Source organism: Boleophthalmus pectinirostris, unplaced genomic scaffold (assembly GCF_026225935.1).
Source record: "Boleophthalmus pectinirostris isolate CB_2022bp ecotype Guang Dong unplaced genomic scaffold, ASM2622593v1 HiC_scaffold_21, whole genome shotgun sequence".
Taxonomy (NCBI): Eukaryota; Metazoa; Chordata; class Actinopteri; order Gobiiformes; family Gobiidae; genus Boleophthalmus; species Boleophthalmus pectinirostris.
In genome coordinates, this window is record NW_026571175.1 from 24,329,124 (window position 1) to 24,356,136 (window position 27,013).

Genomic DNA, 27,013 nt, shown 5'->3' on the forward strand with positions numbered 1-27,013 from the left:
TAATCTGCGCTAATCTTAATCTATATGAAGAACTATTTATAGTGAGGGGCATCTGTAGAATGCACCAGTGACCTGTATGTCTGGATTAAACTCAGAAACTTTTAATATATCATGTATGTAGTGGAAATATGTTTGTAATATTTATTTACAAGTAACATAGACATATACTTTACTTTCACTTATCTAAACAGTAATTAAAATACAGTAGACTATTGATTTGAGTTGTCCTAAAGGTCCTATATTACTCAAAATTGATTATTGTGAGTGTTTAGCCATCTTGAAATGCTGGTATCATCAGAAACGTACCTGGAGTTATGTTTTGTTTCATTCACACGTGTTTGATTACTAGGCTGTCTGAATCCCCAAAGCTCAAAACGCTCTGTTCCACCAGCTACATTTGACCTTTAGTTCAGTACAGATTTGAAATTCCAGGGCTGAATTTATCCAAATGCTTCTAGTGAAAGTGTTTGGAGTTTAAAACCACACTGGAGCACTTCCTGTATTAACACTTGACATCACAAGGTGGAACATACTACTCCTTTAATTGTTTTTGCCTTAGTATGTGTATCGTAACAGGTCGAAAAACTTAGTCAGGTTGTAAAATTTTATTGCTGCTTGAATGAAAGTGCTGTTATATAGTTACAAATGGACCCAGAGTTGTTTAATTGAGTAGTGAATGAGGCTTTGTTAAGTATTGATCTGAACTCTCGGCACCTCTGGAATTAAGTGGTCCATTTGATTGTAACCGGGTGGACTATTAGTCAGTCAATGCCTGCGTGGTCCTGCGCCCTGGCCCCCAAGCAAAATATTAACACTTTTTTGTCCATTATTTCTTTTAAAGCATGTTTGAATATATCTCTAACTGTTATTATCTTTTATTTTTTAATTTCTCCAGGCTAAAACACTTCGAAAGTTAATTCAGCAGACGTTCAAACAGGTGGCCAATCTCAATGACGAGCAGTGCATCATGCGGTTTCTGGAGATCCTGGCTCCAGTTCACCGCTTTGACAAGGAGTGCTTCAAATGTGCCCTCGGGGTAAGATTTTGTCCCATGTGTGAAATGAAACCGCTGAACTAGAGTGACGCTGCCCTCTTTTGGGCCCTGCGTGTTACTACAATTCTGTTAAACTTCAAACTGTGGTACATGTTTTTGAATATGAATGTTTTCTTCTACAGTCCAGCTGGGTGATCCAGGTGGAGTTGGCTATTGGGCCAGAGGAGGGGATCAGCTACCTCACTGATAAAGGATCCACGGTGAGGACATTGTTTTTTAATATCCTGATTTACATATTGGTGGCAGTAGGAACTATTTTGGAAATTAGAGTTGCACCAATTACACTTTTCCAGTTTTGATATTTACTCCGATACTTTGGGTTCAAGTATCTGCTGGTATCAATAGATCCAAGTGCAGAGACTGAAAAATGTATGTATTTCCTGTCAACAAAAACAAAATAAATCAAATCTGTTCTGTAGTTGTTACAGCTCAAGTTATAGAACAGCTTTGCGTAAATATAAGTTCAAACATTCTGAGACTTTCTGGACAAACTATGACAATAAATGTTCTTATTACATAAATCCATACGTCCAACCAGGCAATATTTGGACGTCAATATCGAATACAGCACATTTTTCAGTATCAGCACAGGTATATACAGTATGAGATCCCAGTATGCATCCCTATTTGAAATGATCACAATATAGAAATTGAATAGAGGATTTTTACAGAAGAATGAGACCTTAAACACATTTCTAATCCTTCTGTTCCCCCCTCCAGCCCACACATCTCGCCAACTTTAACCAGGTGCAGTCCATCCAGTACTCGAGTATGGAGGAGAAAGAGCGCAAAGGCATGATCCAGCTCAATGTGGCCGGAGCTGCAGAGGTATTGTTGTTTTCACTTTTAATTTGTTTGAAGGTCCTATATTAGGCAAAATGGATTAATGTGAGCTTTAAGCCATGTTATAATATTCTTACTTCATCAGAAACAAACCTATAGCTGTGTTTTGTCTTGTATTTCATTAGACATTTAAAAGATTTAGTGTAGTATAGATGGCATTATATGAGAAAAAAAAAATCACTTTTTTTTTCTTTGTACTGATCAATCCTGAGTTCAGATTTGATTCTGTTTGATCTCACTATAATACATCAATTCCTTGAACTCTGCTGACTTTCTTTGAATGCCCATAAAACACTCAGTCTTTCTCAGAAGTCTGAACTGTAAACCACGTTTTTACTGACAAAACAGACTTTAGACCTCTCAAAAATGACTGAAGCTTGATGACTGATGACTAGAAATGACTGAATTTGATTATTTGAACTTCACATTCACATCTTCGCACATTCTTCATACATTGTCAGTGTATTTTAAAGGTTCTATATTAAGCAAACTGGATTCTTGTGATCTTTAGGCCATGTTCCAGCATTGTTACCTCATTAAAAACATACCTGGAATTGTGTTTTGTTTCATTCACACGTTTGAGTAAACCTTTAATTTTAGTGTGTCTAAATCTCCAAAGCTTAAAATGTTCTCTTCCACCTTATGATATCATGAAGCGGTAGTTTTTCAAGTTAGCAGCCTCCTTTTATCTTTAGTTCAGTTGAGATCGGCAATTCCAGGGCTGAAATTATCCAAATAATTTTTGTAAATATGTCTCCAACCTGTAGCTCACCCATTTCTAAAGCTTGCCAAAGGATTTCAGAATTACATGTATTGTGCTGAATAAGTGGATTTATTAAATACCTTTTACCATTGTACATGTATTATTTTGATGCCTATCTTTGTGCACTAATAAATGGATGATGGTTCATGTTTATAGGCATCTAACTCTACCTCATCTAAGTCTTGCAGTGGCTCTTATATATACTCAATTTCTTGTGACCGCAAAAAACTAGTAGTGTTCTGACACTCGTTTTGTAAAAGTAGCTCACCGGAGGAAAAAGATTGGAGATCCCTGGTATAGAGTGTTTTAGCAAAGAACTCAACCAAAAATATGCAGGATTTGTGTGTTAAAAATGTGTGAATGAAACAAAACACAACTCCAGGTCTGTTTGTGATGAGGAAACATTATAGCATAGATTAGAAAACAGCGTAATATGGGCCTTGTAAGATATTGTTTTAATCATAGCATAAATACCTCAGCTCCTCCTTGCGGTGCGTAGGTAAACATACGTGCATTCCTCATATTAGTGAGAGTTTTCGTCACCTCTTTGCCAGCCTCTACAATTCATTAAAGCTTTGGTCTGACTTTGAAGCACACATGCTACACAATCATTTCCCTCTGTTTTTGGGTTAGAGTTTGAGAGTTCTTTTACTTACTTATCTTTTGCATTTTGTGGATGTCCGCAGCCTCTCACGGTGACGACAGCTTCTCTCACCACGGCCGAAAACCTGGCGGATTTGATCGATGGTTACTGCCGGCTCATATCCATGGAAACGCATTCCTTTATTGTCCGTGTTCAGAAAGGTACGACATCTATAGTGCTGGATAATATTAAAACGTCCCTTATTAAAGTGAGAACATTGAAACTAGCTAAACTTGTATGCATAATTTTTTTTTTTTTTTTTTGTCTGTTTGAGCAAGGTAAAACAAAATCAACAACACTAACAAAAAAGTAAACTAAAACAAAGATATGGACATGTACATATTTGGGACCTGGTGCTCAAAAGGAGTAGGATGAAGTTTGAAAAACAACTTATAATGTCCTACCCCAATTGTTTTATATAATCAAATGGTTTACACATTCTTTTTTTTATGCAAAATGATTATTTACCCTATAATGAAAAAAAGTTATCTGTAATAATTATAGTTTTTAATTGTTCTTATTAGATAATGCATATGGATTTAAAGGTCCTATATTACACAAAATTGACCTTGTGAGCTTTAAGCCATGTTATAATGTTGTAGCCTCCTAAAAAACATACCTATAGTTGTGTTTTGTTTCATTCACACATGTTTGAGCAACACTTTATTATTGTCTTTATCTCCAAAGTAGTTTTCAAGTTAACACATACAGTACCTTTTACCTTTAATTCAATAGAGATTGGAAATTCCAGGGCTGAAATTATCCAAATTATTCTAGTGAAGATGTATGGGATTTAAAAACACAGTGGAGCACTTCCTGTATTACCACATGACATCACAAGGTGGAACAGTTTTTATTGCACATTAACATTATAGCATACATAGTGTAATATGGACCCTTTAAAGAAAATGTGCCAGGGAAGAAATGTTAGTTTTAGGCATTTTACAGTTTGAAAAATAAGTATGTTTCAGTTTCATGGGATCAGATATCCTCCTATATGTTCATTTAGTTAAGCATTTGTTTTTCCTTGATTTGTGTTGACTTATTTTCATATTGATTTCCATTGTGTTTATCTTTTTGTCCTCTAGAGGGAGAGAGAGCTCTGCCATCGATTCCGAAGTAAGTACACCACATAAACTCCACATAGTAGTACTTATTTTTGAAATCCGCCCACGTTGTACGGGTAAAATTCCCAAACATTCTGATCCAAACTCATCTTTAGTTCACATGTTGTATTTTAAAGAAGTATCCTAGCGTTACTTCTGCTGTATTTTCAACATAAATGCCTCACACTGTCTCTGCTTGTGGTCAAATAAGGAGATAAGTTTAGGAGCCAAATATTTTCCACTTTGGGTTGGTTTAAACACTCACAGTCTCCTCCTCCTCCTCCTGTCTGTGCTGTTTTCTCTCTCTCTCTTTCTGTCCACTGTGAATGTAAAGAAACAGTGGAGCAACCCTGACACGAGCAGATACTACGGCAACAGCAGAAGGACAAATAACTTAACTTTTCCCTTACTGACTTTTCCTTTGGGATTCATTGAAAAGTGTGGGATTTTTTTTTAGCTTTTTGAATGAGCGTTTTACTAGTTGTTTCTATTATAGGTTGTCCAATAATGAGAAAAAGTTAGAAGCAGTCAGAAGTGGAGTACGAGCGATTTCAGTTTCCGGTGAGTTGCGTTTCAAATATTATCTCTTTAGTTTGTTTTTCCAGGCCACAAAATCTGCTTGCCTGTCTTCTGTCCTCTTGCTCTGACATGTGTTTCCTCTCACTGTCCCATCTGCTATTGTTGTTTACTTCCTTACCTCATCTGTCCATCCATTCACCCTCTTCTCTCTCTCTGTCGTCCGATTTGCTGAAGATTTTGTGACGTCACCGCCTCCTAAACCAACCAGGGCGCGGCGTTTCCTCCTCCCCTTTGTCTTCTGTTCAGACTCTCCTCCCAATGGTATCGTCAGGGGTTCAGCGGAGGAGCACGTGCATGGGGTTGTGATGTGGCAGATTCAAAACACTTCAAAACAAGAATGGAAAAAACAAAATGGCTCACATCGTTGAAAATATGAAATACTCTTAGTGTTTCTTTCATCAGAGTGCATAGAGATGAATTTGTAGGCAATGAAGTGTTCTAATATCATCTGCACTTCACGTTTTACAACTATTATATCAAGTTATCAACATGTCAACAAGGAGGTTGGCATTTCTTTCTTTTAGTTTTCACATGTAGGTTTAGTTATAGATTGGGATGCACCAACACAAAACTGGTATCAGACATCGGTGTGATGTCTGATACTGGATCCAGTATCGGCTTCCAAATATCGGTTAAATTGATATCCTAGTTGGACACTTAAAGGTGCGTTGTTTAACTTTTCTAGTGGAGTGTCCGTCAAATGCTTTTCTCCATGGAGATGTTATGTTTCACAGTATGGTATTTAACCTTTCTGTCTTCATGGAGACCAAACCAAACCAAGTTACAGGTCAGATCACAGACCACAGTCAGAATGCTTGTTTTTCTAAGCATTTTTGACCTATAAAACCACCTGTAATTGAATAAATGTAAGGTAGAGCTGTTTAATATTATACTATGGAACATTCCAAGAAGAGCAATGACCTATCCATAGAAACAAGCTGATGACGGACCAGAGAAGTTACACAATGAACCTTTAATGTAATGAGAATATTCACTGGACCTAGTTGGCCCAGAAAGTCTCATTATGTTTCCATTTTTATTTAATACAGAGCTGTTCTGTATTTACTTTAAGGATAAATAACAGCTCTATAGCCCATTTGGATCTTATTTTATTTTTGTTTCAATGATATAAATGCTGTTTTCATAGCATTAGGATTGTTCGCTCGACGGTAGGCGGGTACTTTTTTTATTTAACCAATCGGTGCTATTTGGTCGTGACATATGTAATGCGCCAAATCCTGTAGGAAGAAGGGCAATAATGTCTTTCCCCTTGATCAAATTCACCAAACATTCTCTTTGTTCCAGCTCTAAATCCTCGATCTCGGGAATCGTTGCCAACTCAGAATGTATGGCTTCGTCTTCATCCATCTCGACCGCTTTGTTTACTGTACAACTCTTTGCTGACTGGCCGATGCACGGTCTACAACTTCCGGGGTTCTTACGTCTAGTGAACTTCAATTACTGACTTAGTTGCTGGAGATAAATGAAATTGAGCGGAGGCACTAGGTGGTGCCAGCATCTGCACTGGAATTACTTGATATCAGTACAGCAGTAGACAAGGGGACAAACGGGTCTGTTGTTCCGGGTCCTCGGGTTTTAGAATCCCAGAATTGGACCCTCTTCCTATATAGAGTGGGGCCCATGTGAAGCTTCTTGCCCTAGGCCCCCAAATTTCTGTCGACATGCCTTGATATCAGAAATGGACAGACACTTAAAGCTATAGTATCGTAATCAGTACCAGCACTGAAAAAGCTGGACTGGAGCATCTGTTGTCATAGATGCATTTTTCTAGTGGCAAAATAAATAAAACAGCTGTGGTTGCATTTTGATTAAATCTGTGAAACTGAAATGCTTTGTTACCCAGCTGATCCCTGGTTTTGAGTTCCTTTTTAAGCACTATATTATTAATACTGAAAAAGGAAAAAAGAAAAGACTTCTCAGTATTGTACAGCTCTATTAAGACAAAGAAAAAAAATTAAGCTTAATCTGCCACATCACAACAAAGCTTAATTTAAAGTGCACTGTGTAATTTTTCTGGTGGAAGGTCAGAAGCCTTTCTGTCTGATGGGTAATGTTTCGCCTGTAATGTTCAAATAACATTAAACCAGGCCAGCTCTGTGGAGAGGTTCTATTCTATGAGTTTTTTCATAGATTTTTACTATCATTAAACATTTATACCATACTCTGCTTGTCATATATACAGTATCAGAGGTGGGGACTTGCAAGTCGTGACTTGGGTCACTATTTTTAGGACTTGAGACTTGACTTGATAAAATGGTCTAAGACTTGGGACTCGACTTGGACTTATAGGTCATTGACTTGGGACTTGATTCAGACTTGAGGCCTGTGACTTGAGAATCTGAATTATTTCTATTCTGACTGTAATGATTCACACTAAGATCTTGTCAAGACATTTAAAAAAGAAAAAATTCCATTTCGACACCTCTTATATACTCTATAAACACTCATATTTAAATATACTATGACTTTATAAGTACAATTTATCTTAAAAGTCATATAAATTGTAAAAAATCTTGATACTTTGGTTTAAAGACTTGAAATGACTTGAAGCTCAAACCAGACGACTTGGACTTGACTTGGACTTATGGGCCAGTGACTCGAGACTCGACTTGGACTTGCCTGTATTTGACTTGGGACTTGTCTCATGCTTGAGACATGCAAAGCGACAACTTGGTCCCACCTCTGCAGTATTTGCCTGGAATGTTGCAGATAGTGGACCTTCCAGCAGAAAAAGGTACATAGTGCCCCTTTAAACTGTGCTCTCAGCTACTGATAGGTTCTGTGTGTTAACTTAAACCTAACTGGATGGTTTGGCTGCAGTTAACCCTAAAAATATTATTGGAACATTAACTCGGTCGACTAAACAACAAGAAAAAGAACTGTTTATGTAATTTAAAATGTTTGCAGTACACTTACAAACAGGATGTTGATTATATTGGTCATTACCGTACACAGCTTCATTTAAAACACTAAAATGACGATGATATTTGAGACAGTGAAAAGCTTCTCACATTCACAGGTGAGACATTTCAGTTTGTGGTCATGGTATCAAACTGCATAACGCACGGCTCATCGTTGTTTAATCCTCACATACTCATCACGCAGAACACAATGCCGGATCTGTTGGACAGCTGTGATGTTGTTATGAAACCTTCACAAAGCGTTCCACACATTTTTTGTTCCCAAATGTGACACGCAGCAAACGGCTAACATAAAATTACCAAACACTTTGTGGGATTAAATAAGAAGACTTGGTTTAAAATATGGATATAACAAAGGTCGAAACTGGAGACCAATCAATAAAAGATGAAAGAAAACAAAACAATGCAATGAAAGGTTCCATGTATTTTGTGGGGATGGTCTGTTATGGGTTTCTGAGCCAATATCAGTATGAAGTCTTTCTGTTGCTGCTGAGATGATCCTGATGTAAAGGTTTGAAAATCCACAGCAAGGGTCCTATATTACACAAAATTGACTCTTATAAACTTTAAACCACATTATAATGCTGTTACCTCATAAAAACATACCTGGAGTCGTGTTTTGTTTCATTCATGTTTGGCTGTTTGTGATGAGGAAACAACATTATAACATCGATCAGAAAATGGCGTAAAGTAGTAAAGATTACAGTTGAGCTTTTAACTTAAATAAATAAATAAAATAAAAGGAAATTATCTAGGATGTAAACCACTGTGTACACATAGAGGCATATTTTATCTAATCAGTCTGTGTATCATTTGTTTTTCAAGATAAAACCAAAAAGAAGAAAATGAAAAAAACAACTATTTTCTTCATTATTTGTCTCCAAAACCAAAATGAAAAAAACGGATAATGATTTCCCGTTACTGTGACTTAAAATGCGATGCCGGACTGAACCAGGACTGAACCAGGACTAAACTAGGTTCAGGACCAGACCGGAACCAGATCGGGACTGAGATCGGGACTTAGACTGGGACCAGACAAGGACTAAAAACAGTTTAGTCCTGGTTCAGTCCTGGTTCAGTCCAGCATTGCAGTTTAAGTCACGGAAACAGGAAACGTCCGTTATCAGTTTTTTCCATTATTCATTGAAATACAAAATTGAAAACTGAAAACATGAATCATTATCAGTTTTTTCATTTTGGTTTTGGAGACCAATAATGAAGAAAATAGTTGTTTTTTCGTTTTCTTACTTTTTGGTTTTATATTGAAAAACGAATGAACGAATGATACACAGATCTTAATCATTCTTCTATTTCCATTTTCTTTTCCTGTTCAGAAACACAAATCAGATGCACTATGAGGACAGGCTGGAGCACACAGAGACTCCAGCACCTTAGAAAATAAAACCCCTGTTATTTTCATATTATTGTGGACGGATTTCTCATTTAGACCCAGAATGTCTAAAAACAATAGGGCTGTGGTTGTATTGGGACCGTGCACTGCCCAGACTGTTGTGAGGTTAAAAGGAGTCCGGAGGCACAAATATCCGAGGAGCTGTGTTTAATAATATAGGAAAAAGGAAATGGAAAGAGCAGAACTATTCAGGCCACTTTAGGGAAGCCCCACAGTCTCTCAGCGTATTTCTCATCCCAACTTGAATCATGTTCATAGTGACTGTAGTGACTCATCCTCTCTTGTGTTTTCCGTAGACATAATAATAAGAAGAACTTGTGGTATTATTTTTATCATATTTATATTTATAGCTTTAATGTGTAATAATGTATAATGTATGTCTTTATTATGACTTGAGAAGTTGTCAAGTTTTTATTATCGAATGCAAAAGGTAGATACACAATTTATTTAATTCTTTTAATGTTGTATGAATTTATGGCTGCAAAGGGGCTGTTCCATATATATTTAAATTTAGACAAGCTTTATTGATCCACAAGAAAATGTATTTGGACACAGTAGCTCACACATCACAATAATATAATAACAAAGACAGAAAATATAAACAGTAATTATACATTCTAAATAAGTAGCAAGAGACTGGTGTCAAATAAGAGACAATTATATAAATGTAATACACAAGCAAAAATAAAATAAAATGGTATAAGTAATATAATATCTGAGCAATATAAAAGCGGTTGTAAGGAAAAAACAGAGCAAAGATAATATGGTGCAGAGGTGGGACCAAGTCATCATTTTGCAAGTCTCAAGTAAGTCCCAAGTCTTTGACCTCAATTCCGAGTCAAGTCCCAAGTCAAATACAGGCAAGTCCAAGTCGAGTCTCGAGTTACTGGCCCATAAGTCCAAGTGATGTCCAAGTCGTCTGCTCTGAGCTTCAAGTCATTTCAAGTCTTTACACCAAAGTATCAAATATAAGATAAATTGAACTTAAAAATCATAGTATATTTATATGTGAGTATATAAGAGTTGTAGGAATGCAAATTTTTCCTTTTTAAATATTTTGACAAGCTCTTAGAGTGAATCATTACAGTCAGAATAGAAAGAGTTCAGATTTAAAAGTGCTTCTCAAGTCTTCTCAAGTCACAGGCCTCAAGTCCGAGTCAAGTCCCAAGTCATTGACTTTCAAGTCCAAGTCGAGTCCCAAGTCTTAGACCATTTTATCAAGTCAAGTCTCAAGTCCTAAAAATAGTGACTCAAGTCTGACTCGAGTCCAAGTCACGACGTGCAAGTCCCCACCTCTGATACGTTGATTGACCCGAATCGATATTGGTTTTAAAATCATGTGTCCTTTGGGTATAGAAGGACTTAACCTTTACTTCTAATTTATTTGAAAAACAATTTCATTTTCTCAGTTTTCTCACTTTGTAGTATCACTTTGCCAAGTAATAATACATTGTTTACAAAAAATTCACTAACCCTGGGCTTTTACGTACATGGTTTATGGGCTGTATATTTGTTTATTTATCTTTATTTTGCACTTATATAACATATAATAATAAAAAAAGGCACACTAGATAAAAACATAGGCGCAGGAAAAGGCAAAATCCCAAAATAACTTCTTCCACTTTATGAATGCATTAAAAATTAAACATTATAACTGTGCTTTACGTATAGGTCTTACCATCTTTATTCCTGTACATTCTTAATCACTGTACAGTTTAATAGTCTGTCCATGTCCCAGCAAATTTTGTAATACCCCAAACACGTCCAAACTTTGCTGTATTTTGCTGTATTTTCTTGAGGTCTGTAACATTGCCTTCAAAGCTATTTGCATGTTCTCCACTGGTTTAACTCTGTGGCAGATATAATGAAATATCCCTATTCTGTTACGAAGTTTTGACAAGTAAATTAAATTAAAGTGTTTTACGTGTGAAGCTTATGTTTTGTTTATTTTGTAATGACCCTCTGCTGTCAAAACAAAACTTAAAATATGAAACTATTTTTTTCTGTGGTCTACCATGACAGTTGAATGTCTTTCACAAACGTATGAATTGTGTTTTTGTTTATTAACTACGCTTTCATGCAGCACTTGTAACTAATGTGTTTTAAATTCCTTAACTAACTGCTTGGTGAATTTTTTGGCTCTGCAGACTTTTTGCCCCAAACTGCTTCATGCTCTAACCACTTCTCTTTCTCTCTTGCCCATGTTACGTCTCTTCCTCTCTCGCTCTCTGTCTCTCTCTTTCCTCTGCTCCTCTCTCTGTCTCTCCCCCCTCTTCCTCTCCCTCTTCCTCTCTCTCTCTCCTCTTCCTCGTGCATGCTCTGCTGGACTCTGCTGCAGAAGACCTCAGTGGGGATGGTAAAGTTCAACTATTGTTTATCAATGCTCTGTTTTTTCTGCATGCTTGTATTTTTTTTTCCATCTAAAGCTTGTGTTTTGGTGTGTGGGTGGATGTTTGGACAAGAGGGCTCCTCCTGTTTGTAGCTGCTTACTAAAATGTAGTAGTTTTTACATGTGCTACTAACAGTCAAAGTTTTACATTGTCTAACACTTTGACGTATTGTGTATCAGTGACTCTTGAGTTATGGTTCAGGTACTGTTGATTGTGAGCATTTTGTAGTGACTGTAGTGACCCACTTTGCTTCTGTAGAGCTTGTTTAGTTTGAGTTTGTAGCACTTTTTTTTAAATCTTGGTTCAGTCCTAGTTTGTAGTTCTGATTTAGTCCTGCTATAGTCCCTGGTTTAGATCTGAGATAGCCAGTGGTGGAAGGTAATGAAGTACAAAAGTGAAAATACAATATTTAATTAAAATGTGTAAGTATCTTTTCTTAAGTACATTTTACAGTGGATACTTTTTACTTTTACTTCACTGAATTTGAGAGAAAGTATCTGTACTTTCTGCTCCAAAAAGTAGAGTGTACTTTTTATGGTTTGAGACCTGCTGAAAAGGCTGAGACTTATTTTTAGAACATTTAATTTGAGTTAACGTCTCATCTTTGAGCAAACCAAACACACAAATAAACAAAAACAGCTAGACTTTAAATTGAATCACTTAAAATCAACCAAACTCATTAACAAAATCACAATATTTCATCCTTTATTTGTTCTAAAACTCTCTGCAAAATACTTTTATTTTTTACTCTCTAAGTACATTTTTAAAGAGGTACTTTAATAGTTTTACTTATTTTTTTCATGTGATACTTTTACTCGAGTAACATCTTGCCTCTGTATCTGTACTTTTACTTAAGTAACAAAATTGAGTACTTCTTCCACCACTGGAAATACCTGTACTTTGGAAACCTGTATTTTGGGCTGAAAAGGTTTGATTTATACCATGAAATGCATTTTATATACAATCAGAAGCTCTAGATTAGGCCAAATTTGTGATGTATCCTTCCAGTGTTTTCTTTTAAGCACACGTGTATTATGTGCACACTCAGAGCTTGGTGTGGAGCCTTGCTGAATTTGAAAGCCGTGCATTCCTGGCTATAACGGGCTAACTAGATCACAACACACAAACGTGATTTCTTGGCTAAAACCAGAAAAGACAGACCACTCACATTATTGTATGATTATACTGTTTGTCCAAATGAGTTACAAACACAGTCTATAGTTTGTGTCAGTCCCAATCATGTAAATTGACTTTTCTGTGCAGGGAAAACATTTTACCTTTATAGCACTGGCATGGATATAACATTAAGGTTGATTAAAGGTCCTATATTATGCACACTGGACTCTTTAAGCCAGAGAACTATACCCGCCTATAAACACTGTACATGTATCATTTTGAAGCCCAACTTTGTGCACTAATAAATGGATAATTGTTTATGTTTTAAAGACATCTAACCGTCCACCAAGGCTTGCCCTCTTTCTTATAATTGTCTCAAGTTTTTGCGACCCTCTAAAATGAGTTGCTCTCTGGCATTTCTGTTTTGTAAAGATTGCTCTCTGGAGGAAAAAGGTCAGCTGCTTTATGTTAGAATGTTGTTACCTCCTCAAAAACATACCTGGAGTTGTGTTTTGTTTCATTCACACATTATTAGTTAGCATTATTAGTCTGTCTACATCTCAAAATGCTCTCTTCCACGTTGTGATGTCAGGAAGCACCACGACAGTTTTCACGTTAACTTTATTTCAGTAGAGGTTGGCAATTCCAGGTCTGAAATCACTGAAATAAGTCTCGAGATGGTGAATTTAGTTTAAACACACAGCGGAGCACTTCTTACATGACATCACAAGGTGGAACAGAGTGTTTTCTGTTTTTTAGAGAAGAACTCAGCCTAAATATGCCGTGTGTGTGTGCGTGTTAAAATGTGTGAATGAAACAAAACACAACTCCAGGTATGTTTTTAATGAGGAAACAACATTATAACACAGATTAGAGAATAATGTAACATGGGGCCTTAAATTTAATCACATTCGACCCAATATAATCGTTTTAAAAGATCACAAATAGCAAATTGTGTCAGCTTCAATTCAATTAGAAGATACATTTTCTTTTAGAGACTAAACATCATGTCTTCATGGGGTGTAAAGTTGGTCAACACTTACAAACATGCTTGAAATAAATTTTTTTTGTGTCTATTCCCAAAATCAATGCTTCTTTATGCGTGTTTTGAAAGTAAACTGAATCTTCATTTAGGAAACAAAAATTCAATTGTAAAATCTCTTCAGAATACTTCAGAAAAATCCCCAAAACTATTCTCAAAATTCTGCCTCCGACTTCCTTTGACTACTCAGATTAGTACTGCAAGAACTCAAAACTAAGAACTGTTTTATCCAGGCCTGTCAACAGAAATTAGGGGGCCTGGGGCAAAAAGCTTCACATGGGACCCCCTCTAATATTAATAAATAGGAAGAGTCCAATTCTGGGCCCCTAAGACGGACAACAGACCAATTTATCCCCCCCGTCAGCTTCCCCGGTTCTGTCTGTATTCAGTGCGATAGCGTCCTGTTTCTCATCATCATTTACCATACAATTACTTCTCAATCTCCGCAACGCTAACTACTATAATCCGCTCTCATAATCGCTCTATAATAAGCACCAAGTGTCTGTGTTCACATGACGGCAGAGGCAGGAGGCTCTTGTGAGAAAATGTGTGTTGCTAACATCAGCAGCTTTAGATTCCCTGATCGATTTGGCCATGCGTTCCACGGAGCCCAATAAATCCCATGTGAAACACTTTTCTGGGGGGCTGCGTTCGGGAAGACAGCTGTTCAGGTCTCCTCTCCAACAGCTGATTCTGCAACACTTTATTTAAATACTCACATCTGGACAGACTTCTTCCACCTAAGTGTCTGTTTATGCACAGATTGGATCCAAAATGCTGCCATCTGCTTCTTTCATAATTCTACCAATAGGAGCTTTGTATTGGCAAGAACACGGGCATATAAAAACTAAACATGTATTTTTACAATTATTTGTGTCATTGAGAGTATTTGCAGTGGGGCTACGAATTTTGGAAAATTATTAAGTATTATAATAGTGATTCATTGTGCAAAATATGTTTAATTTCCTAAAACTAAACAGCACAAAGAGATGTAAACGTTAGAAAAGACTGAAATATGAACTAATAAACAAATACAAGAATTCCACACATTTCAGTTTGTAGAGGTCTAAACTACAGGTATAACAACATATTTTCTATTTATAAAAAGGTTTTAAAAATAGTTCTTTGCAGAGGTTTTCCTACTATAAATAATTACGGTGGTTGTTATTTGATAATTGCGCCAACTTGATTTGATTGTGCTGTACTAGGGGTCTCCAACTTTTTTCCTCCGGTGAGCTGCTTTTACAAAATGAAAATGTCAGAGAGCTACTAGTTTTAGCATTCACAAGAAATTGAGTAAATATAAGAGCCACAGCGAGCCATAGATGAGGTGCAGGTAGATGCCTATAAAAAATAAACCATTATTAATTTCTTAGTGCACAGAGTTAGGCATCAAAATGATACATGTACAATAGTAATGGTATTTAAATAATCAAATTTTACTTATTCAGCACAAGACATGTAATTCAGAAATCCCACGGTGAGCTACTTGGAAGGGGTTGGTGAGTTACTGGTAGCTCCCGAGTTACAGGTTGGCGACCCCTGCGCTATACAGTGCAGCTCTAGATAAAGTAAATGTGTATATATTTTTATAATGCAAGGCCCTACACATATTTAAGCCTTGAACTGGCACAAAGAGTCTATTATCAAATCACTATTACTTTTTACTCCTGCATAAACCGTATTAAAGTGCATATGACATGTATAATGTTTACTTAATTAGGTGTTCTAATACCTATTGTATATATAAATTATAGCTTTCCACCAATGAAGAAGCAATTTGTGAAGAAAAGTGGCAATTTTTTTGGAAAATTACAGGAAGTAGTGAGTTCTGTTTAAAGAGTCCCACACTGAAGATGTCACTCTGGGGACTAGGTCTGGGTATCATTAAGAAGTTGCAGATATAGTGTAATTTTGTTTCAGTACGATATATTTTAAATTGATTCAATATGGTTTAATAAAAAAATAATAATGTCTAAATGATGGCTGTGATACTAAAAGTCTTTGTTAAACCACTTCTTGTGCAAAATTCATATGAAACACAAACATTTTATTCCTCAAAACGAGTTTCCTTTCTCTGAACAAGCAACAAAATTGTAGCGCTGTAAAATAAGTGAGTAAAATGAGTGTGGAGTGACTGAATAATGAACTGTAAAGTGCTTTGGGTATCTTGAAAGGCGCTATATAAATGCAATCAATCAATCAAAATATACCAAAAAACACTCTTGCCAGTATATCGACACAGCAGTCCCTGATATTGATCCTGTATCATCACATTAAACAATACAATATATTGATATTTCGATATTTTTGCACACCTTTACTGGGGAGAATTCTGTCCAAAAATTTGTCACCATTTTCACAAGAGAAACACATTTTTCTGATACTCTGAACATTATTTCATCAAAACAAAGGTGTTTGTTTTTTGTATTTTAATTTGTCAAATGAAAATGTCTGTGTTTTGGCCTAGACTACATCCTGGTTATTAGGTAACACCTATCATGATGTGACAATTTACAACTAGGATTCAATTTGAAACCTACAAATTGGACAAACTGGAAAAAAATAGTAACATTTCATTTTAAATCTTAAATGATCTTAACTGTGTTTTGGTCAAATGAGTAGCCCAACATGTCATGGCACTTTAATCTCCTAGTTTCTTTCTCTCACTTGTAAAGCCTTTTTCCTTCTGTCCTGGCGCGGCTCCAGACTCTGCTCTCTCACAACACAAGCACAGCTGACACGCCGAGCCAAATGTGTGCTACAAAACTGGGGAAAAACCAAGAGGCTACGCTAGTGTGGACTTTGTTAGCTTAGGAAGAACACATTTTTACATCAGTGTACTTCAGTGTAGCTTTGTTTGACTAGTGTGGGTTGCAGTAGAGATGTTTTGTTTTCTTTCTTTGCAGTTATAAAGTTATTTTGATTGTAAACTTGATCTTTTTGTTGCAGAAACTGACGACTATGCAGAGATAGTTGATGAAGAGGATACATACACCATGCCCTCAAGTAAGTCATACAAATATTGAAGTATATACTGTAGAAACTTATTTTAAAGAGCTCCATTGAATTTAAGAACAGCTAATCGATTCCAGGCCAATTGGACAGACTTAAAGCAACATTTTTGATGGTCACATTTAAAAACACTACATCTGTCAAGCTCGTTACCCAAACCATTCATTTTCTCCAACTTGATTTCATAATTTTGTCTTCAAAGTTTGGTCAAAGCCTGTAAGTAAGTAATGGTGGCTTTGTCCCACTGAACCACAATTTAAATTTGGATGTTTTTGGGTTGTTTGATTGTGTGGCCAAGTCTGAAACTGGACTCTGCTCTCTTCTTCCTCTCTTCTCCTGAAATATGCAGCTTCTAGCCTGTCACATTTTGCTTGCTTCAGATGTGTAATATAAAGTCTGTAGGTAAAATATACAGTTGTGGTTTATGTGAGCACACACATGGTAACACACTCAAAATGCCTCGTGTCTTTAATGTGTCTCTGAGATATTTCCTACAGTTGCTTCTTCCTCTTCTTCTTTTCAACCTCCTCTTCCTCTTTTTCCCATTGCCTACACAGTCAGCTATGGAGTTGTCGAAGGTAAAAGTCTCAGTGTAATGCCTTGTGCTTATTAGCTGCTTTCTAGACATCGAAAAACTTGTTAAAAAATGTATGTGAAAAATGCATGCAATTTTAAACAAAACAGTAATTTAAAGGTGCACTGTGTAACTTTTTGGTTGGGGGTCCATCACCTGCTTATTTCCATGGATATGTCATTGCTCTGCCTGGAATATTCCACAGTATGACATTAATTAAACAGCTCTACTTTACATTTATTAAATTACAGGTGGTTCTATTGCTCAAAAATACCCAGAAAACCAGGCATTCTGACTGTGAGCAGGGTTGCCTCTCCGCAGATCTGACTTGTAACTTGGTCTGGTTTGGTCTAGAGCAGGGGTGCAAAACTCAAATTCACAAAGGGCCAAAGTGAGCCTAAGTTGTGGGCCAAACTAAATATTTACAGAAAAATTTCAACAGCATCTGCATGTTTTCTCTTCTTTCGAGATATGTAATGTTAAACCGTTTCTTATTAAAATAAATGTGTAATAATAGTGTTGCTTAAACATTGAATCCAGAACAAGGATAATAAAAAAAATTTAAATAATGTCTCTAAAGCCTATCTGTACTCAGCGGACCAGCTCTAATACATATTTGATATTGTCTCGCGGGCCAAATATAATTATATCATGGGCCAAATTTGACCTCCGGGCCTGAGTTTGACATGTCTGGTCATAGATAGATGAAGTTAGAAAGGTTTAATGCCATGCTGTGAAACATTCCAGACAAAGCAATAACATCTCTAACATCTCTATCCACCAGAAAAGTTGCACAATGCACCTTTAAATCAAACATATTAAAATGTGTTATAAATCAGGTAAATTTGTCTGTACTTCATTTCAAAACATTTCATTATAGCGCACTGTTAAAGGTGCACTGTGTAACTTTTGCGGTGGAGGGTCCGCCACTTGCTTGTATTGTCTTGGAGATGATATCGCTTTGTCTTGAATCTTCCACAGTATGGCATTAAACTTGAATCTTTTAATAAAATTACAGGTGTTTTCATAGCTCGTAAGGTCAATGACAAACATGATGCATTCAAACTGTGAGCAGGGCAACAGATCTGAACTGTAACTTGGCCTGGCGGTGTTACTTGCCCGTTACCATGGAAATACGCTTAATGTCATACTGTGGCAAAACAATAACATTTCTACGTAGACCCTCTACCACAAAAGTTACACAGTGCATGTTTAAGCTGGATCATATGTTTAGGCTTCATTGTATTTAAAATATGTATCAGTAGTTACGCAAAAGTAAATGTTGTACTTCGTGTTCTGGGCATGGTACTTTTTAATTTGTTATTGGCTTTTGAAGAAAAACAAAATGATTATGACTTACTACTGTACTTATTTTTCTGTTATGTGGGCAAACTGCTACGTACTTTCCCAGATGCCAGAATGTGTTGTGTTAATGAATATTGATTTCTAAATTGCCAAGTTGAAACATTTAAAATTGAACAGAGCAGCTTTTGGTTTATACTCTATAATTATGTTGAGAAAAGACATGATCACAAGTAATACTGTCATATTTTCACAATGATGGAGTTGTCTTTTGTTTTGTCAGCGCGGGACTATGAAATCCAGAGGGAAAGGATAGAGCTCGGACGCTGCATCGGGGAGGGACAGTTCGGAGACGTGCATCAAGGAGTCTACAGCCCCCCGGTATGTGCTGTTAAAGCTGCACTATGTAGCATTTTATTTAGCGGTCCGTCACCTGCTTGTTTGTATGGATATGTCATTGTTCTGCCTGAAATGTTCCACAGTATGACATTAAACAGCTTCACCTTACTTAGTTCTGTTGCTCAAAAATACCTAGAAAACCAAACATTCTGACTGTGAGTGGTTTGGTCTCCATGAAGATACAAAGGTTTAATGCCATAGTGTTAAACATTCCAGACAAAGCAATAACATCGCCAAGGAGAAAAGCATTTGACAAGCCCTCCCCAAAAAAAGTTAAAAAAAAAGAAAAAAAAAGAAAAAATATCTAGAGAAAGGGTTGTTGTAGGCGTAATATTGTAAAATAAACTATTGAATATTGTCCTGCACTATGTCTTTTAGGTCCTTTACTGGTCTCAAAAATTGTGACAAAGTGTCACTCCCTACTCAACCCTGTTCAGTGACAACGACAGGTCAAAAAAATAAAGTTGCCTGTTGTTTTGATAGGTTTTTTGTTGTTGTTATTGTTTTTTTTTAACTCAGTGGTTTGCCAAAGGTCCTATATTGCGCAAAACTGACTCTTGTGAGCTTTAAGCCATTACAGAATGCTGCTACCTCATGAAAAACATGCCTGGAGTTGTGTTTTGTTTCATTCACACATGTTTGAGTAAACCCTTTATTATTAATCTGTCAACATCGCTAAAGCTCAAAATGCTTCGTTCCAACTTGTGATGTCACGAAGCGGTAGATTTCGAAAAAGTTAACAGCTTTTTTTACATTTTTGTTCAGTCGATATTGGCAATTCCAGGGCTGAAATTATCCAAATGATACTAGTGAAGGTGCATGGAGTTTAAAAACGCAGTGGAACATTTTCTGTATTACCACATAACATCACAAGGTAGAACAGAATGATAGAAAAATACAACCTAAATACTATTTGTGTGTGTTAAACATGTGTGAATGAACACACACAACTCCAGGTATGTTTGTGATGAGGAAACATTATAAATTAAATCAGAAAATAATTTTAAATAAATTACACATTACCTACATTGTCTTATAGTTAGTAATACATATAATTATTTGTATTATTTACCATCGTTTCTGTGTTTCAGGACAAGCCATCTCTACCTGTTGCCATCAAAACCTGTAAAAATTGCACTTCAGACAGTGTCCGAGAGAAGTTCCTCCAAGAAGCGCGTAAATTAAATTATCTCTTTTTTGTTTTTTTGCCTATGATGTAATGTTACTCTATGGTGATGAATGTGTTTGTTCTGGCAGTGACCATGCGGCAGTTTGACCACCCACACATCGTGAAACTCATCGGAGTGATCACGGAAAACCCGGTCTGGATCATCATGGAGCTGTGCACTTTGGGAGAGGTACATTTAAATTACTCTCTGTGGCCTGGCATGGATTTAAATACTTTTGTGATAACTAAATATCTTTATAGAGTGTTAAAGGCAGTTTAAAGGTCCAAAGGTTACACAAAATTGACTCTTGTGAGCTTTTAGTCATGTTAGAACATTGTTAGCTCCACAAAAACATACCTGGAGTTGTGTTTTGTTTCATTCACACACGCTTTATTATTAGTCTGTCTACATCTCCAAAATTCATAATGTTCTGTTCTACCTTGTGGTGTCGTGAAGCAGTAGTTTTCAAGTTAACAGCTACATTTTACCTTTTGTTCAATAGACATTGGGAACTCCAGGGCTGAGCTCATCCAAATGATTCTAGTGAAGGTGTATGGAGGTTAAAACTTCACCTAAACATGCAGGTGTTTGTGTTAAACATATGTGAATGAAACAAAACACAACTCCAGGTATGTGTTTGTAGCGGTAACAACCAGGGGAGTAGTGGGCGTGGTACGCAGGGGTACTCCGTCCACCCACTTCTCCTGACGTGAGATACAAAAAATAACAAATATAAAATAACCTACAACTTAAATGTCAAACCGGAGCTACTGGCTATGGTGAAAACAACCTGCATAGGCTCATGACATCTGCAGTACTGTCCTATAGTGACCTGGACTGATCCCAGCACTGATCCCAGCACTGATCCCAGGACTGATCCCAGGACTGAACCAGGACTAAAACAGGTCTGAGTGTTGGGACGGGCCTGAAGGTGCACCCGTGTAGACCGTCACGTGACTGCAGGAGAAAGGACCGGTGTCGAGCTCCGCGCCACACAGGGCTAAGCGCAGCCGTCGGCCAGTCATGTTTTGTGGACACCCTGCTCCACGGGCTCGGGGTTCTCCCTCTCTCTCTCTCGCTCTCAAGTCCAAGATTAGTCCTGGTTTAGTCCTTGTTTAATCCTGGCTTAGTCTGTTTTAGTCCTGGTTCAGTCCTGTTTCAATCCTCATTCAGTCCTCATTCAGTCCTGGTTTAGTCCTGGTTCAGTCCTGATTCAGTCCTGGTTCAGTCCTGATTCAGTCCTGGTTCAGTCCTGATTCAGTCCTGGTTCAATCCTGATTCAGTCCTGGTTTAGTCCTGGTTTAGTCCTGGTTCAGTCCTGTTTCAGTCCTGGTTCAGTCCTGGTTTAGTCCTGTTTTAGTTAGATCATAGATTAGGAAATAGCGTAATATGGACCCTTTAATACACATTTCCTTTGGGTTGGTCCAGCTGTAACTAGTTTAGCAATTGCATAGTCCTGTTTTAGACCTGGTTTAGCTCTTGTGTTACGTGGAAAACCAAATATTTTCTGAGGTAGCATTGGTTTGAGAGCCACTGGTATATGCATGCTATTTTAGTGTGTTTAAAGAGCAGAGCCTGCATTCAAAAGTGTGATGCCATAAGCAAAACAGACCACAATGCATTTTCTATGGTTGACTTCATAATAACCAACAAATTACAACATATGATAAATCAAGATGTTACACAACTGAAAAGTCATTAAGTGTATACCATAACACAGTGTTTCCCAAACTTTTTTCTGAGGACTCATATTTTTAAAATCGCAAACCTTCACAATCCAAGTCAACAGAAATTATTCATAAATCACAAAATAAAGGTGGATTGACCATTATTGAACATTTTATTGTTGACTGAGTGATCGTGTCTCTCTGAACAATTAGTATTACTCAAATTTTAAACAATGAAAAACAATAATTGAACCAGCAATAAAAGGATCCATAAATCGCCTATTTGGACATTAAATGTAGCCCATTTCTTTTTCTTTTCACTCAATTGAACCAGCAATCCTGGAACAAAATAGTCAATAAAATAATTACCAGTACAAAAAGATTAGAAATGAGAAAAACATGTCTTAACATTTCAACATTTCTAAAGAGATAGATTGGCCTGTCTTCATTTTTGTGGCATGTTCCAGTCTGTGGTGCAGGAGGAGAGCGCAACATGCGTATCAAGCGTCTAGGCAGAACTGTATATTACTGTATATTGTATTATTGTCTACATGCAGATCGTGACAAGGCAACCCAATATAAATCTCTTGTGACCCAGTCTTTGGGAAACAATGCCATAACAGACCTTGGATAAAATATTGTCTGAAGTTGTGTTATCGCAATATAAAGCGCAATACTTGATACTGATTTCAATACTACAATGAAAAAAACAAACTGCAAACTGTAATCTTCAAAACAAAATAGTAGTAGTTTAGTTTCTTTAAATGTACCTTCTTGTTGTACTAGCTTTGATATAGATTATGGTCATTCAAAAACTGTGCATCACTCTCTTCCGTTTTATAAAGAAGTTTAAGTGTTTAGCTCTGGGCAGATATATAATTGCGCTATAAATGCAATGTCGACACCTGTTTACCTGCTCATCTTCTAGTTTTGATAATAGAGGAGTGTCTGCTATGTCTACATATCAAATTCTGACAACTCTAATATGAATACCGTGTGTGATAGTTTTGTCTGGTTGCAGAAATGAAATGTTTTCTCATAAATGTATTGTGTTCTTCTTATTATTATTATAGTTAAGGTCCTTCCTTCAGGTGAGGAAGTACAGCCTAGACTTGGCCACTCTCATTCTGTTTGCGTACCAGCTCAGCACAGCACTCGCCTATCTGGAGAGCAAACGCTTCGTGCACAGGTATCTATGACTTACCAATGGTTTTAATGTTCTTTTAGAGGGTTTTGTGTTTGAAAACGTCTGACGTGCCCCATTACCTTTCATTGACTCTCAGAGACATTGCAGCGCGTAATGTACTGGTGTCTTCCATTGACTGTGTGATGCTTGGAGACTTTGGTCTGTCAAGATACATGGAGGATAGTTCTTATTACAAAGGTATGATTTTATCATTTTAAGTTTTACTAATTCTGCAAAAACAGTAGAGTATCTAGTGACAGAAATCCTCAGTGTTCAGATACTCTACTGCCCTCTGTTGACAACATTATAAACTACTTATAAACTTGCTAGAGCAGATCTCTCTCAAATACTTTCCATTGGCAACTAAAACTATCTTGAAATTTAATCTGTTATATTAATTTGATGTTTCATAGTTTATTTCACACAAGTTTTATTTATTTTTTTCTAATGATGTAATTTCTTTACTTAGCTTCTAAAGGCAAACTCCCCATAAAGTGGATGGCTCCTGAATCGATAAACTTCAGAAGATTTACCTCTGCCAGCGATGTGTGGATGTTTGGTAAGATCACAGATTTTATTATTTTTTAATTACAGTAGCAATATGTAACTTTTTAAGGGTAGAAAGCCACCTGCATTGGAGTCAGGTTTGTGGAGATTCAAGACACATGCTTTTCAGAGCAATAAAAACATCCATAATGAAAAAAGGGTTTTATTTCTAGTGATTACATGTTTTATTTTTTTTATCAATTCTGCAGGTGTGTGTATGTGGGAGATCTTGATGTACGGCATCAAGCCTTTCCAGGGCGTGAAGAACAATGATGTGATTGGCAGGATCGAGAATGGCGAGCGGTTGGCAATGCCCCATCAGTGCCCGCCCACTCTCTACAGTCTGATGACCAAATGCTGGTCATACGATCCCAGCAAACGGCCCCGCTTCACTGAACTCAAAACACAACTCAGGTAATCGCAGGTTCATATTTAATTAGAAAATGTTTATTCTGTACCCATAGACTGTATACAGGCCGGTCAACAGAAATTTAAATCATATACAAATATAAATTAATAAGAAGAGGGTCTAGTTCTGGGCAGGAAGTGAGCATGGGGGTGCTTCCGACTCCATCGACTCTACCTCCTTTTGACTTTGCATAAAAAAATTGTCATTGTGGTCTTAAGATGTTCATATTCACACTCTCTACATGATTTTGGTTCATAAAATAAATTCCTATTCCTGATATGGAATTTGACTCCAAATTCGCCCCTATAAATGCCAGCCCCCAGTGAGCTTCATTTCAAGTGAAGAGTGAGGAACATGTTTTAGTTTGAACGTTTTATTCTCTTCTCCCGCTGTGAAATTACACCATGGTTCAGAAACAACTTTGCCTGCAGTTGTTTCCTTAAATGTTTTAAATTTCTGACTGATTGGTTTTTCTGTCACTCTTGAAAATGCACCATGACAGAGAATCAAGTGTCTGAGATTGCATTGAGAGTGCATTTTGGCAGTTTATTTCACATACTTTTTAGCCACCTTTTTCATCCAATCATGCACAGTGTTACATCTCAGTTGTTTATGTAATAGTTATGTGAGGAAAAATGAATAGATTATGGTTTACAGTCTCAATTTATGTTTCTTATTTAGCAGCTTTTTCTGTAAAATGTATGACGTAAAGAGCATTTATCTTGACAAGAATAAATTAAAATCAGGCCTTTAAGTCTGTGTACTGTTGGAAGTATCATGGCAACCTAAAAATCATAGTTTACATCGTTACACAGTGTCACAACTATATTTACAGGTATTATTATGGGACAGCTGTGAATCTCAAAAGTATATTTCATTGGAGCTTTTGCCTAAATTTTCTGGTACATAGATGTTTACCTGTGTAGCCCAATGGAATTTTAAAAGCTTGTATCTATACATGTATTATCCCAAAGGATGACATTCAAATATGCCTGATTATAAGTTAAGATACGTGTTATTTATAGATGTTTTGACAGTTTTCAACATAATTTCTCATATAGAATTTTTAAGTAAATTGTAAAGACAGGTATTTACTTAGATGGTTATATACAAGTCATAAATTGTGTGTCTATGCAGCACTATCTTAGAGGAGGAGAAGCTACAGCAGGAGGAGCGTCTGCGAATGGAGCAGAGGAGACAGGTCACAGTGTCCTGGGACTCGGGAGGTCCTGATGAAGCTCCGCCCAAAGTAAAACTAACTCTGTCAAACTCTCTTTGATATAAATGCGTAACATGAGCTTTAACACTCTGCTGTCTCTGACCTTTCAGCCCAGCAGGCCCGGGTACCCCAGTCCTAGATCCAGTGAAGGCTACTTCTCCAGCCCTCAGCACAACCACTTTCAAGTAAGAATACAGCTTCTGTTTTATTGAATAGTGTTGCCCAAATGCTGAGTAGAGTAAAAAAAAAAGTTCTTAAAATTAAATTCACTTGGCCAAACCTCCTTGTCAAAGCATGATATCGCCAGATTTCAGAAGTAGAGGAGAGCTGGGCTGGTTTAGTACTTGGATGGGAGACTGCTGGGAACACCAGGTGCCACACTGCAAAGTTCTCTGATCTGGCCAAGAATTTAAAACTTATATCAGGTTATTCATCTTGTTTTCAGATTTATTATCTACTTACTTATCCTGATTCATCAGCCGGTTTCACTTAGTGGAAACCGTCTGACCTCACAATTTGTTTGCTCGTCAGCAGGCAGGTACTTTTTTTATTTAACCAATCGCTGCTATTTGGTCGTGACGTATGTAATGCGCCGCAAATGGGGCTAACTGGTATATTAAGCTTTTCCCCAAGTCCCTTAGGAAGAAGTGCAATAATGTTTTTTCCCTTGACAAAATTCACCAATTATTCTCTTTGTTCTGGCTTTAAATCCTTGATCTCAGGAATTGTTGCCAACATAGAATATATGCCTCTTCTCTGATTGGCTGGTGCCTGAACTCGCACTTTCGGGGTTCTTGCAAACCATCTAATGTATTGTGATTCCTGACCTAGTCACTGGAGAGAGATGAAATTGAGTGGAGGCACTAGGTGGCGCCAGCCTGACTACTACTTACTAGTTCTGAATGGGATTAATTCTAGTCTAGATGCAGTTTATTTTAAGATAACTTGTCAAAATTATCTTGCTTTCACTACTTTTATGTCATTTTCTAATTAAATTTTGGCCAAGCTTGTTTGCAGTGCACAGTGGGGTGCCTGGTCGTTGTGTCTTTAGGCAAGACACTTCACCCACATTGCCTAGTATAGAAGTGGTGTGTGTGTGAATGTTGGTGGTGGTCTCAGGGGTCGATGGCACAGACTGGCAGATGCTCTTATGTTTTGTTCACAATAACATCACTGAATCCAAATTAAGAAGTGATTCCACAATCAGACAGATGTAGTATTTACTCCTAACATTAACTATATTTCTGTGCAAAATAACCATCAGAATCTAATTTATTTAAGGTTCACTGTGTAACTTTTCCAGGTGGTAAAGCATCTTGATAAAGACAATCAGATGGCAGACCCTCCAGCAGAAAAGTTACTCATTGCAGTATTTATACATTTCTGCTCACCCCGATGAAGTTGCAGTGACCCAAAGCTGCACGTCAATGTGCCACTGGAGAGAGAAGTCTGAAGCATAAGAAAATGACTTCTTCCACCACAGTTATTCTTCTCTCTCCTCATAAACCAGGCAGACAGACGGCATTTCCTGTAGCGCTTAAAGCCACTCGCACAGCCACGCTCTCCTGTTAACCTTATAAGGGCCTGATCCTATTGGAACTTACAATAACATCTATGTATTTTCAGAGCCCCTATTTC

The 27,013-nt window shown here is 37.0% G+C and overlaps 1 protein-coding gene across 1 annotated transcript in view; it reads left to right on the forward strand.

Moving 5' to 3' along the window:
- LOC110168868 (focal adhesion kinase 1-like) overlaps nucleotides 1-27,013 on the forward strand; it is a 61,201-nt gene that overhangs the window by 22,014 nt on the left and 12,174 nt on the right. Inside the window, 15 exon segments of the mRNA XM_055157201.1 lie at nucleotides 896-1,036; nucleotides 1,177-1,254; nucleotides 1,775-1,882; nucleotides 3,347-3,464; nucleotides 4,392-4,422; nucleotides 4,906-4,970; nucleotides 16,842-16,898; nucleotides 19,064-19,161; nucleotides 20,271-20,537; nucleotides 23,089-23,204; nucleotides 23,299-23,399; nucleotides 23,671-23,760; nucleotides 23,957-24,161; nucleotides 25,294-25,405; nucleotides 25,486-25,560. Coding sequence (XP_055013176.1) covers nucleotides 896-1,036; nucleotides 1,177-1,254; nucleotides 1,775-1,882; nucleotides 3,347-3,464; nucleotides 4,392-4,422; nucleotides 4,906-4,970; nucleotides 16,842-16,898; nucleotides 19,064-19,161; nucleotides 20,271-20,537; nucleotides 23,089-23,204; nucleotides 23,299-23,399; nucleotides 23,671-23,760; nucleotides 23,957-24,161; nucleotides 25,294-25,405; nucleotides 25,486-25,560 — 1,662 coding nt within the window.